The following is a 15,097-nucleotide window of genomic DNA, read 5'->3' on the forward strand; positions in this document are numbered from 1 at the left end:
TAAATGAAGTGAATGAATGAATAGAGTTGATGAATGAATGAATTTTATTAACATCACCAATAAGCCTTTTTTCTAATTCCTCAAATAATAAAAACATGCCAATTTCTTTCCAGATCATTAAAATTTAAAATTTGTATGGTTGCTATCATTATTAAATATATATTAAATATACAGTAGAAATGTGAGCTTGTTAAAAATAAATGACATTTTATGCAATTTATTTCTGCCTTTATTTATTTCTACTTTTTCTTGCTTCTACAATTTTCTGAGAAAGGGTTAAATAATGGAGACATAATCCCTGCCTTCAAGGAGTATACCAGTCAATAAATAGTTTGAGGGAATAAATAATGATAGATATTTTCATGAATACCTGATGCTTCAAATACAAATGCTCCAGATGGCAATTATGTACTAGCTTAGTGGCCAATGGGAAACGTTTTCTTTTTAGGAATATGAAGAAAATAGCTTCTTAGGAAAAATGGCAGGAATTTACTATCTAAGGAATTAATGAAATAATTTATCTTAGAATTTAAGTAGGCTCTTTTGTGGAATTTCTCCACCCTTAGCACTGAAAAGTACTATCCACTGGCTTAGACTATCTGATTAAAATACAATTATATCTAACTGTGGGTGAAAAGCCATGTTATCCAAATACAATCATATTGGGGTTTTTTTTTTCCCCAAATTCAAGTTAATTAGTACTATTACCTGTACTAAATAATTGCTACAAGTTAAAATATCTGTTCTTTATCCTGTCAGACTTCTTTTGACCCTACACTGGACCATTTCAGCTTAACACAGAGAATACCTACTAATGAACTGTCAGCCCATTGACTACTAGTGCTTTGGTGCACATGATGCATTCCAAGAAAAAAAATACTGGTTCGGTTTGGCTAAGATAAATTCAGTTTAAGCTCACATTGTTATAGATAGAGTATATCATACTCATAATACTTAAAGAAGTGTTTAATGAGCTATATTTTAGGGGAAGCCTATGATTGAAAAGACAATGTAAAATTTAGGAAAATTTCTCTGTATGATTTACTTCTTCCTTTTATAAAAAAGGAAGAAAATATATGTGTTTTGGCTGTCTTACAAAGATAATACAATGACTGTATACATTAATAAGAATGTGCGATCGGTGAATACTTACATATCGTTATCTATGAAATGAAGACTTTGTATAAATTATACTTTTCATCCTGTGCTTGTTTCTTTTTCTTTTCCCCAATTAATATGAACTTGGAATCAGTTTTTTCCTCTTCATTTTCACAGCTGTTATTTCAACTAAAGTTACCATTAAAATTATCACTACTAATTTTTGATACCTCATAACTGATAATCTTGGAGACATAATCTCATTGTTTTGTGTTATCTTTATTTTAGTTAAAAACATCATCTATATTGCTCTCAAACTTTCAGTGGCTTTCTCCTGCCTACAGATTAAATTTGAACTCTTTTGCCTGTATTTCAAACTTTTCTATAAGGCGAACTTAGCTCACAAACCCAGTACTGTTCTACTCTTCCCAGAGTATCCACTTAATTAGGTCGTTGTTCTTTCTACCAACCTTCTCTCTACCGCTCACTGTTGCACACTATCCTCTATATTACCTTTGCAACAACTAGCTCCTGTGCCTTTCCTTAAATTATTCTCCCTTCCTAGACTGCTACCTCACTTTTATGCTCAGTTTAGCTACATCTTTTTTATGAAAACATATTAGAATGCACAGAGTCATTTCCTTTTTGTTCACTCCTTTTAACAGTGACATACAGTAATGGTACAGTTATATCTCATTGTTTTGTGTTTAGCAATCTTTACTTAAGGAAGGGATTATGTTTATACATTATCTGTATACTCCACTAAACCTACCATAGTCCACAGTATATAGTAGGATATCAGCCCATATATGTGACTTAATTAGTTTCTTTCTTATAAAACTCATTAATAATTATTACTTATTAATCAAATATTCTTAGCCAAACATTTTCCTGAGTGCTTTATACATATGATGTGATTTATTTCTTACAGCAACCCTAGTAAGCTCAATTTTATTTATCTCTGAATTTACAGATTAAGCATTTGTGCCTCAGTTTAGTTGCCCAAGGTCGCTAGTTCAGAGCTGGAATTAGAATCAAGATTTGCCTTACTTTTAACTGCACCACTAGAAATAAATACTATGGTTCTTGAGGGAACTTAGAATGCTGAAAAAACGAAAATGTAGGTTTATAGAATAGTTTGAAACAAAAGTGAGAGTTACATATATCTATACTTATGAACATATAAACATCAAGAAGACATTAAGTAGTAAATGGATAAAGTCAACGAAATCTTATGTGATTGTTTCCTTTATAAGAAGAAATTATTGTCTGAAGTAATATAGGCATAGGGAGAGAAAATAGAACAGAATGCAATATTTTTAATAATATAAAGGCTGGAAAACCTAATTTCTGTGGAGTTGGGGAGTTTTAGAGACAAAAACAAATCCCTAACACATTGTTTTCCGGTTAAGAGTTAAGTTATTCTACAAGGCACAAGAGCTATTCTGTTAGTATGGTTAACTTCATGATATGAGAGCTTCCTTTAAGCTTTAGCTTTTTATGTTTAGGGTCTCTCAATTTCTTTCTGACGTTTAAAACAGCAACTACTGGTAAAGTATATTTATCATAATACATGTTATATTTATCTCTGTGTTTTATCTGTCATCTTTTAAAGAAAACAGTCAGATTTTGTTAAATTATGTGTGTGTGTATGTGTGTGTGTGTGAGCAGATTATATAGTTCACAGGATGCTTGCTACTTTGGGTGGCTTTACAATCCCTCACCGTGTTTCACTCCTTCTCTTGCAACAGTCGACCAGGGGTTCTGTGATTGTAGACCTCAGTACAGACACCTATTATTATTCTCGATTTTACTTCAAGAACATGTAATAAATGAAATGAAATATAATCTCTTGACTCTCGTTTTAAATTTAGTCAAAACACATATTTTAATAAATAGATAAATATAAATAATACATAAGTCACAGAAGCATTTTCCTTTTTTTTTTTTTTTTTAAAGTTGCCCAGCCATACATATATAGCCAGGTATGAGAACTACTGTTAGCCCCTTTAAATCCACTGCAATCTCCCATTAACTTGTACATAGCCAAATTAAGATCCAGCAGTATTAAATTTTCTGTTTTGGTTTATCTGTGCAGACCCAAAAGTCATTATATTCTCTAAGACTCGAGGCCCTTTTATGCTTCTGTAATGTAATGTAAATTTAAGAAGCACATTATTAGGCACAATTTAAAATGTATTGAAAATAGATATTTTCTACTTCCAAACCTGGGCCAACCAGGAAAATAAGATGTGCTTGGTCACAAATACAATGATCTGGAAACAATGGGAGCTGAGGAAGAATACCTCTATATATTGTCCTCTTGCATAGAGAAAGCCAAATATCAGGAAGGGGATATGGGAGACGGAGTGTAGGCTTATGAAATTTTCATCATAAATTATTTTATATCTTTGTATTCTGTAGAAATACTAGTAAGGTATGCTATACTGTTCTTGCAAAAATATTGATTTAAATAGGTCAACTATTTTACAAATTTATTTTCTTCTTTTTCTACTAAAAAGTATTTTTAGGACAATTTAACTCAGGTAAATCTTAATTCCATATTTAGAAGGTTAAAAAAATAATGCATTTATTTGAATGAGGGAAGAATATGAGTGATTTTTCTATCCTTTTCAAGTATATACTTTCTTCAACTTTTGAATTCGATATAACGTTTCAGAGAACATTTACACTTGCATTTTCAATACTAATTCATATGGTTTTTTAGACATTGTAAATCTGTCCATAGTGCTCAATATTTAAACATTGAATTATCTTTTATGAGCAATTGGCCCAAATATTTAATTATTTAAAAACACAAATAGTCAATAAATTTTAATACTATGAAATAAGTCTTTATAATTAATTTAAGTTTGGAATAACTGTCTTGTTCACCTAAATGTGTTTTAGGCGTTTTAAATCCCATGTCATCGTTAATAACAAAACGACCTTGTTTTTAGTGTATATGATACCAGTAATGTATTGTTATCCTCTAGGAATAATACCTACTGGGATCATTTTGAAAGACAGAGATATAACATATAATCCAGTATGAAATTGATAACATTAATATATTTAACCAGTTTTTTATTTTACTTTATTTTTTATTTTCCCCCCCCTTTAATTCCCTCTCCCTGCCCCACATCCACCCCTGGATGTTGCCATTTACCCTTAAGAATTGGATCTCTGAAGGTGGGGCGTCCCCTCCCACACACTTGTGGCGTGCACCTGGGGCCTGGCACACCCGGGGCCTGGTCCGTGGCTCCACCTGGGGCACGAACCCAGGATCTTCTGCATGTAAAGCAGATGTGCTAAACACTACCCTTTGGCGCCACCCCCTAGCCAGTTTTTAAAAATACATATATAGTTTTTAATTTAGTATTAGTACATGTATTTTACTGGACAGACTTTTAATTTGCAAAGTCATATCCTAGGATATGTGGTTATTTTCTTAATGACTACATAAACAGTTCAGGATGATGACAACAAAAAACACTTTTTTGAATTGTGGAATATAATGCATTAGTTTTTAATACAAGTGTGGGAAATGGATCAATTCTGAGACTTATAAAAATAATAAACTCCCAGCCATCATGTTTGACACTATATTCTTTTATTCTTCATATAATTTAAATATTATTCTTCTTCCTGATTGACTTAGATAAGAAATAATATAATTAGTTTAACAAAAAAATGAGGGAAGAAACGACCATTATTGATAGTATAAATATACACTCGGTTGTTTTTTGTCTGGAATGCATTTTGCATTACTTGGCATTAAAAAAAAACAAAACATAATTTTTATCAATAATTCTAATATCTTGTTTTCATTTAGATCATAGTATCTGGAAACTGAACATTGTATGTGTGTATTTTTGTGTAAATATATACCTGTCTTCAGTTTTTATTATTTCATTTCTAGAGAGACCCTGATTATCGGGGTTGGTGGCTTGTCCTGAGCAGTTTTATCCTTTGCAAGTTCTCTTTCAGAGAAGAATCAAGATAATCTAGAAAACTATTTCACAGTACTTTTCCTTAAGATCTATTTTTTTTAGCATCGGTCTTGCCATATAGGAGTGCTAACTTTCATAGTAAAAGCTATCCATGGAATCTCAAGACAAATGAGAAACAGGAAATTGGGTTGACATAGATAAATATATTTAATAATTACTTCCTCATCCAGATTTTTAAATTTTCACAAACTGCTAAATGACAATGAAAAAGTTTTAATCTAAATGTTTGATGTGAATATTTAAATGTAAAATAACCTCCTTGTTTTAAGATAATATATTATGCAGCTCTCATTATCAAAGTAAAAATTTTTTTATTATTAAATTGACTTGTTAAAAAACATTTTATTTGTTATTTAGTAAGAATTATTATGTGATGACTTAGTGGAAGAATGTGCGTTTTAGACAGTATTCTTTAAAACTCTAATCCTCAAGATAATTTCAGATTTGTCTGTGTTTATATATCATGAAGTAAAGTAGACTTCTGGCAAGCATCCAGTTAATTTTTATCAATGTAGGTAGACTGACCAGATAATATTTTTTCAAATACACTCCTTCCATTCCCTCTCAATGATTTTTTTGTATTTCTATACAACTAATGATCACACACACACACACACAAATGTTATAGGTACCTATTTCAACAAGTCAAAGAAAGAAGGTACAGGGCTTGAAACAATATGGATAATAGGAAAATACCATGTATATAAAGTTGCATTCTTTAGTAACACATTGTGTAAAATTTAAAATAGAGCAAAAATACGTCTTACCTAATATTATACTTGCCTTCCATGGACATTGGGAAAGAGTAAATATGGATAACTGTTATTTGCTTAGAGTTCCTGGACCTGCTGAAGCTGAAATCCCTTTTATGTGGTATTTGTCATTCATTTCTCCTCTGAGATGTACGTCATGGAATTTGAGGTGACAGCTTCTTTCTTTAAATATTCCAGTGTACTAAACAAAAATACTCATAGAAAAAATATATCTGAATATAGATACTTTCTTAGGGGTTCATCTATTTTATTACTGATAGTCTTTATTTTATTTTCTCTCTCTCTTTTTCCTCTGTAGCAGTTATATGCTGCCCAGCTAGCTGCAATGCAGGTATCTCCAGGAGGAAAGCTCCCAGGCATACCACAGGGCAACCTTGGTGCTGCTGTATCTCCTACCAGCATTCACACAGACAAGAGCACAAACAGCCCACCACCCAAAAGCAAGGTACACTTTTGAAGAAGCTACATGTCTTACCATTTAGACATTTACTTTTCACTCAGTGATATTTATCGAACATCTATAATGTGCCAGCAACTGGGCTAAATTCTGGGTCTTCAAGAAGATAAGGATCTGGTAGGATAAATGAGGTGTGTGTGTGTAAATGTATGTACGTATATTTAATCATTCGTTTATTCCACAAACATGCATTGATAACTATAGTGGGAAATGTGAGTAATACAAAAACTTATAAGGTAGATATATTGTACCCAAGTAATATCAAATCTGATGAAATAGATATCCATACTCTAGGTTACAAAGTCTTACAAAGAATTACAGATAAAGTGCATTGGATGTTATTAGGACAGAGAGATTACCTTCAGTGAGAGATCCCAAGAAGGGTTTCCCAAAGAAGAGGCAACTGAAATAGAACAGAAAATATGAGTACGACTAGGGTACACAGACAATGTTTAATTTAAATATCAATGTAATACAGTATAGATAGAATTTTAGCTGTATCTCTCATCCAATGAGATATCATACAAAGTTATGAAGATAATAATAGTGTTAGAAGTAAGATTGTTTAGAAATAATTTTATTTGGGGAGCTAAACAAACATTCTGAGAGAACATGGAAAAGGATCAGGGGAGTTTCAAATAACTTGTTTCTTGGCTTAGAAAAAAAGAGGTACAGAAAAATTATTTTTAAAAATTTTTGTGTTTGTGAAAATCTTGCATGATGATGTAGGAATATATTAAGCTTTCTATGGATGAAGTTAGAAGAGTAACTATAAAGTAGTTTTCCCTAAGATTACTCAGGAAAATAATCACATTTTTCTGACTATTAGAAAATGTTCAGTAAAAAAAAACTGAAACAGTTAATGTCCCCTGCAAATAACAATGTTTTTTTTTTTTTTTTTTTTTTTGTTTTTTTTTGCTGAATTACCTAGAAAATTGCTTCTGTTCTTCACTTCATGAACACCATGATGAAATGTCTAAAGGGTAACAGTTTAAGAGTAATCACAGCAGATGAAAAAAAATACAGACAGATAAAAATTAGAAAGCACTGAAAGAGAAAAAAAAATCCAAAAATTTTTTAAATCCTCTATTGTCCTGGCAGATGCCTTTCACAGTTAACATTAATCCAGAGAGTATATTGAGAAAGAAAAAGGATCAGTTGGGAAAATGCACTTCAGCTTTTATCTTCTCAAAACTCCAAAGTCCATTGCTGTATTGTTAAGAGATAAACATATTTGGAAGTGTAACTTAAACTGGACAAGGACCTTAGAATGTGGTTCACCAGCAATACGTGCAAATATATAGTGCAAATATAATATCACCTCTGTGAAGTTAGAAAATAAAACACATGCTACTTCCAAGATCTCTTTCACTTGTATAATGTACCTTGCATGTTCGGTACTTAATGTATACCTAAGACCTAGTTTGCTTTTCTTTATATTAAAAGCAGAACATACATTTTTGAAACTTGGTAATAATTATGACATTCATTCAATAAAATTTAATTTTAAAGTAGTGATATTTTAGTGTCACCATGGACCAGCACTTTTAATATATTATATGTACAGGCTAACTCTGAGTAAAATAAATAGCTGTAGCAACATAATAATTATCAAACACAAATATCTCTATAAAATATTATTCTCTTTTTTCTTTGATTATTAATGTGATTTTACATCATTTCACATCATTCTCTATAATGATGCTTTACCATAGGAAATTTTATTTTACTATTTATCATTTTTTTAAAAAATATGCTATTAATGTCATCTTCCCAAATCACTTAATCATGAAGATTTTGATATTAGTTAACCTCGTTTATTATGCATCCATCCATCCACCCATTCATTCATTCATTCATCCATTCAGATGTTTATTGAACAGTTGCTACAAGGATACTTTCTTAGATAACCATGGCGAATGTAAAAGTGATTAAAGATTTCCTTCGGCAAGATTAGGACATTGCTTTATGAACTATATGATTCTAGACATTACATGGAACCCTATAGACTAGGTACAAAAGACTGGTTATTTAAGTAATGTTAAAATACTGCCATATTTTATGGTGTCATATACCTCTGTTTATTTAGTACTAGTGAAAAAGTGAATTGTGTTTCTGTAGCTATGATTATACATAATTTAACAAATATATTTACAATTTATCTTTAAAGTTCAATTACTGTTTGAAAAGCAGCCTGCATGAAATTTCTATCATATAGCTTAATAAAATTGTGGATGTTACATATCCTTCCATCTGCAATTGTTATAAAGTACATGAAAAATTTAACCACAAATAAAGTGCCTCTTTTTAAGGAATAACGATTTAATGAAAATATGTCCTTTCTTTGCTCAGTGTCCTTAGCATACTGTCTACGGTCACTCTTATTGTCAGAAAAAAATGTCTAAAATATGCTTGTGTTTTAGCTCGGCAGTAAAATTTAGTGGGTTAAAACAGCCAGAGCAATAAATATCACCATTGTCATTTTAATGAAGAACATGGCCAAAAAAATAAAACCAACAGTAAATAAAGAGGACCCATTTCAAAACGAATTTAATTTCTTATAGCCTGGAATTGACATTTATATAAAGCATAATAAGTATTTTAACTTCATAAAGATATTTTACTTATAAATAGTGGCTATCATTTATTATAATATTTATATTTTTATACAACTAATTCTTCGTATTCTGGGGGTATTTTCTACTTGCTTTGCTAATGAGTTTTCATGTCTATGTTACTATATTATAGAATTATTTTATTAAAAGGCTTTGTGTTATCTGCATACCTTCCTGGCATAGGCCAAATTGATTGATTACTTTGAAAGTAAATTTATTGTTTGGAACGATGGAATTATAAGCCACATCCAGGTGATGGTATAAAGAAAATGACCTTATTGGCAGCTGTCAAAAATCAACCATGTTCTCTGCTTGCCCTTCCTAGGTGTGCCTTTGCCTTTGAATCATAACTCTAGAGAAGGACACAAACAAAACTTATTTGCAATTTCCAAAAAAATGGAAGGGGGGAGTCAAAAGGAGGGGGCTCCAAAAGACTGTAAAATTGTACAGCATGAGTCCTCTGATGCATGCTGTTTTCAATCTGCTGTGTGCCAGTTGGAGGCTTGGGGAGTGTGTGTGTGCGCGAGAAAGGATAATGCTGAGAAATGATAGAGTGGCTGTGACCTCCAAGCTCAGCCTGGAAATCCAAGACATTGATTTCACTTAGCATTCCTGCTGAGAAATCTGGCGGAGTTCAGTTGTAATAAAAGAACAAGATTCTGTTCTAATGGTAATGGCGTATGACAGACATATCACTTTGTCCGTCCTCAGCACCAGAGAGAGGAGAATTGGAGAAAGGTCACCTGACCTGCCTGTGGTGTTGTACCGAGTGCTGTACTGAGCTTTGAACTGCCGCCTAGGAACATAATTATTTATAATATTAAATGACAAAGAAACCTTTAGAGGACTTCCAGTGAACCTCTAAAAACTACACACAGGATTTGTGGTCTGTAAATGTGAAAACGTGAAAAGGAATCCGGTCTTTTCAAAATCTGCATTGGAGAACATGGATAGCATTGCTTGTTGAGTTCTATGTCTTTGAACTTATTGTTTCTGAATATTTTCATTAATGCCTGATATATTGTCATTGGTTAACTTTTCCTTTTTTATGCTTTGATTGTATTAGGCACAAAGAAAAGGTTTGTTTTTTTTTTCTTGTGGCCTATTTTGCCAAAAATTCAAAATTCAGATCATCAGCAGATTTTTAAAGTTTCTCAAGTGTTACATAAAACCTTAATACATGTACACTTGTCTCTTCAGCAATTATTTAATTTTTTCTCTAGAAATTTTTTTTCATTGACCAACTAAAGGAAATATATTTAGTTCTTCAGAGATGTCCTAGTTCTCCATGTGTGTCCTCGCAGCTGCGTTTATGACTAAATATTGGTAAATAATTTTGAATGAAAATATGAAATATCAAACTTTTGTGCACAAGAGATCCTATTTAAAGGAATTTTTAGAAATAATTCTACATCTCATATTAAGGGAAATTATTTAATTAAGGTGTTGTTCAGCAGTATTGGTCTGTGAATCTCATATGTAATAATATTACTGCTTTGACTGTGCTTGTGGTTCTTAACAGATATTTAAGTTAATTTGTTTATAGTTTAGGGTTCTATCACAGGATGGACACAATGTATTCAGTGTCTTTTATTTTTGTACCACACATTTCTTTATTTAAATGATTTTCTGCATTACTTGTTGCAGTATTTTAAGAACTTAGATAGCCTTTGCCATGTTATAATAATTGATCTCTTTATAACAATTGTAAGAATAAGTTATTTTTAATAATAAAATTAATATCAACCTCAAAAATCTTGGGAGGAGAGTATTTTTACTCAGTTTCAGATGCAACTCACAACAATTGTTGGTAATGATTAGGCTTATAATTCTATGTTATCAAGAGATCCTCATATATCAAAGATATGCTAACCATCTGAACTTCATATTTTAATTGTTTTTTCTTGACAGAAGTAGCTATCTCTTGGGAAAATTATAAGGCCATCTTGCAAATACTATTCAATGCATCTTGGTATTTGATAAAAACTTATATATTGCCTGCAGTAATCAGGAGTAGTTAGTTTGAAAAGCTGATGACAAAAGAGAATTTCTGGGTGCTTTTCAGTTAACCTTGCTGTGACCATAGTCATACCCCTGGTCACAGTTGTGTCTGTGTCAATGACGGGAGCGCATAGATTGTCCAAATCAATTTTTTTTGTTGTTCTTTTCAAATACTCCTGGCAGTGATGTTCCTATTTGCTCAGCAGTAGCACCTGGAAGTTATGACAAGAAAAAGAACTATTTTTCCAAGGAGCTAGAAACAGCCCTAGCCAGCTTACCAGGCACAATCGGTTTCTTTCAGCTACAATATCCTTATAAATATTGTTTCAAATTCAGAAGCAAGAAGTGAACTATATTGTTATCTGATCCCCTTTCACAGGCACAGTAACAAAAATCTTTTATGATTTGAAAGCTGTGTGCTTGCGTTAGTAATGTTAGAAGTGCCAGTGACTCCTATTAGGGCACCTATTTTTTGCTGTAATGGTACCAATCACATAGTTCCATGCTATCAAGTAAGCATTATATCAATACGCACTGATGTACAGGGTAGAATTCAGTAGTTTAATACTATGAGTCACAAACTATGGTACCCATACAAGGTAACTTAGCAATACGCGGTATGAAAAGTCAGAGGATAATCATGATTCATGTTAATTGAAAATTAGTTCTCACAGGGGATTTCAGAAATAAAGCATTTTTGCTAACCTTGAGACAGTGTTCTATAATGCCAAGGGAAGGGGAAGGCTGAATATAAAAATTCACTGATGGTATAAAGACAACCAAGTCAAACCACTACCAACACCATCTATAAAAACTCTATTTTTAATATTTGACATAAACATCCTGCCAAGATAAAGCACAAGACATCAAAGAGATTTTGTAAGTTTGAAATAGAGAGTGCTAAGGCTTCCACAGGAGTATTTCCATGATGAAAATTTCAAAAAGCACTTCATTTAGTATTTTCACATTTATCTGGCCATGAAAAATTTTGAGTAGTAGTAGTTGCAAAAATGTAAATGTCCATTGAATACCATTTGACTTATTTTTTGAGCTTTCCAGGTCACGATCTCAAATAATTATTACTCACTATACAGGGCTAGAACTGGCCTCTGAATGTAGTATCTCTAAGTAATCCACAGTGCTTACGTACTATTAATAAAAGAGCAGCTGCCATTCATCTATGTATGTAAGATCAAATAAAATCACTGATCCGTCCTGAAACTCTTGGACCTGGTATTTTGTAGATTTCATTTCTCCTAAAACTTCAGAACAGAAAACGATGTTAAGTCTCAGCTAATTATAACCACATTCAACTCAGCCATTTTCTATTCTTATGCTTTAAACAGTGTCTAGCATATCAATTAAATGCTAGAATCTCCCTAATACCTTGCTTTGTACAGCTGCTTTGTGCTTTGTTGAATAGCTGTTTAACACCCCTCTCTCCCCCATATTTCAATATCTGTGAAATAACTATTTTGTGAGCCTTTGAGATGTGATATGCATATGTCATATGCAAGAGGTGAATTCATTTGAGAAGAATCACTCCATAGAGTTAAACTGTAAATGTGGCCCATTATCATTATCATCACTTCCTGAGTGGGACACATTTACAGTGGATATAACATAGTCGCCCTGTCATTTTAAATAAAATAGTTTTCTTTTTGTAGTCCCATGTTACTAAACTGAAATATGTTAAATGAAGTGTTATCAACAGAACCCCTGTGATGAGCCTCCTCCTCTCCTTTTCATCTGTATTCAGTCGACAGGAATCTCAAACAGCTAGGTACTTAAACAGAGGCTTTTCTGAGCACAGTGGTATTAAATGTCCAAGTAGGCCATTTGGTGATATATTCTTATGACTCAGGGAGACGGGGTGGCTGGGGAGACGGGGAGAGTGGTTGGCCACATTTGTAACATAAAACAAATAAAAATTACTAAACAAAAGAGATAGAATAGTTTTTACCTTGGCATTTTTTAAAGGGGCAAAATATACAGAGGGATTTATGTGATGTCCTTTGAATTCAATCGGCCTGGCCTCTGTTTCCCAGTATACTGATTTTGTTTTGACAGGAGCCTGCCTTCAACACAGCAGCCAGCTCTGATGAGCCGTGTCAAAGCTTTTTAATAATGCAAACCAAGAGGAGGTTGAGCATATGCAGACACAGGAAGACCCACAGAAACACATTTTTTAAGTGAAAGTTGCCCTCTAAAATAGGTCCAACCTGAAGCAGATTCACCATCCAAAAAGCTATATATTTAAAACATTTTAAAACCAGGAAGTAAAAGCTAAATAATACAGGAAAGAAAAACAGGAAATATGAAAGATGTTCCCATATGGGAGTAGTATCTAGTACAACCACAAGGAATATCATGGCTAAATATGTGTTGAACAGAAACTTTCACAGCCAAAAGCTTTCCTAGAAGAAAGGATTTATTGAGCCATATACTAGTCAAAATAGGAGCCAGGTCCTAGGGAAGGCAGTCTAAACCACCAGCAGCAGTGAGTGCTAGATGGAGAAGACAATATGTCCTCCATCCTGGGGTTGGTGCAGAAGAAAAAATGTAAGTTGTTTTGAAAGAATGTACATTGGCTATAGGTAATGGAGTTGGGAGAAGGTGAAATGGGGATAGTTCTGGGACAGGTGCACAGCGCACAAGAAGGAAGTGTTTGCTCTTTGTGGTTGGTGGTGGGCAGCAGACCTGAATGATCATGCCTAAACAAGATGCGGTGACACCTGGTGGTTGGCTTTTTGCTGTTCTCTCTAGGTAACTGCAAAAAAAAACGCCACCTGAATGTTAATTCAGAGTTGCAACATGCACTTAGGGATGAGACTTCTCATGGTTTCTGCCTGCAGCTGTTAGCTCATCAACCTCCCTTGTCTCTTCCTTGCATCCTCTGGTCTGCTGTAATTTAATTTAGGACGTCTCAGAATTTTCTCTTGGTCACAAAATAAGTCATTACTACGTCAGAGCGTGAGTAAGCAAAAGTACGCTTCTGTTATCTTTCCTTTTAGGGAATCATTTATCATTTTGGCTTATTAAAACATTCTTCCAATCAATTAATTATATTCTCTTCTAAGTCATTGATCAGAGTATCATCTGAACTACTGTTATTGACCCTTTCTCACCCCGTTAGCTCTTACCTGAATTGGAACTGTTCAGATAGAGAACTGAGAAGCGACACTGTGGAGGACTCCTCCCCTAAACCTCAGATTTGACTCTCTCTATTTAATTAAACACGTTGTACTTAAACATTTTTTCTTATTCATAAAGTAATATTTAACGGTCTCTTTCAGAAACACCTCTGAGTATAGATTTGTTGTTAAAATTAGAACAAATACTAATGTCTTATTTAGGTTAATGAAAATAGTATATATACATATTTATTTGTTAGAGTTCATCAATAGATTTTTCTTGAGAGAGAACAAAGCATTCTACTAATGCTTTGGAGAGTAGGTAGTGGTTAGAAAACAATACAATAATTAAGCAGATGTAAATGTAAGCCACACAAAAAATTAAAGAGAATGTAACCTTCTAAGTTGAAGACAGACAAGTTCAAAATCCAAAATACATAAAAGTTTCATTTATTTAACAAAATGCATCAGATATTTTGTTTATTGAATTACGGAAGCTTAGATAAGAAGGAAACAAAGTATTTAGTCTAGCACATAATAACCAGTCATGAGGTTATTTTGCTTCTGCTTAGACTCCTACAATGAGAGAGATTCTACCACTTCATGAGGTGGTGTTACTTTATTCAGAGCAACTCTTATGTCACAATATTCTTATTTAAATAGAACTGTAACCAACTTTCCAATATTCTAATTTCTGGTTCCAGCGAATGGCAGTTATATTTGTTAGTACTCTTTCAGTTGCAAGTGATAGAAAACATAGCTCAACTGGATTAAACTAAAAGGAAATGTATTCATTCCCCTTTTTATAAAAAACTTATTCGGAATTCAGGTGCGGCTTAACCAGGGAACTCAAACAATAGTACATAGAATTGGTTTCCATCTCTTAGTTCCATTTTCTTATTCTTCAAAGGACTGTCTCTTTTTATTGTTTTATAGCACCTTATGCTTAACACCTACTACTCATCGATCCAACAAATCTTAATTTATGCCTAGCAAGTGCCAAGTT

The 15,097-nt window shown here is 32.8% G+C and overlaps 1 protein-coding gene across 8 annotated transcripts in view; it reads left to right on the forward strand.

The window, feature by feature from the left end:
* SOX5 (SRY-box transcription factor 5) overlaps window positions 1-15,097 on the forward strand; it is a 660,043-nt gene that overhangs the window by 585,342 nt on the left and 59,604 nt on the right. For all 8 annotated transcript variants that reach the window (XM_016119244.2, XM_016119245.2, XM_016119241.2 and 5 more), the window contains one exon: window positions 6,183-6,329. In XM_016119244.2, coding sequence (XP_015974730.1) covers window positions 6,183-6,329 — 147 coding nt within the window. The remainder of the gene's footprint in view (window positions 1-6,182; window positions 6,330-15,097) is intronic.

Source organism: Rousettus aegyptiacus, unplaced genomic scaffold (assembly GCF_014176215.1).
Source record: "Rousettus aegyptiacus isolate mRouAeg1 unplaced genomic scaffold, mRouAeg1.p scaffold_m13_p_2, whole genome shotgun sequence".
Taxonomy (NCBI): Eukaryota; Metazoa; Chordata; class Mammalia; order Chiroptera; family Pteropodidae; genus Rousettus; species Rousettus aegyptiacus.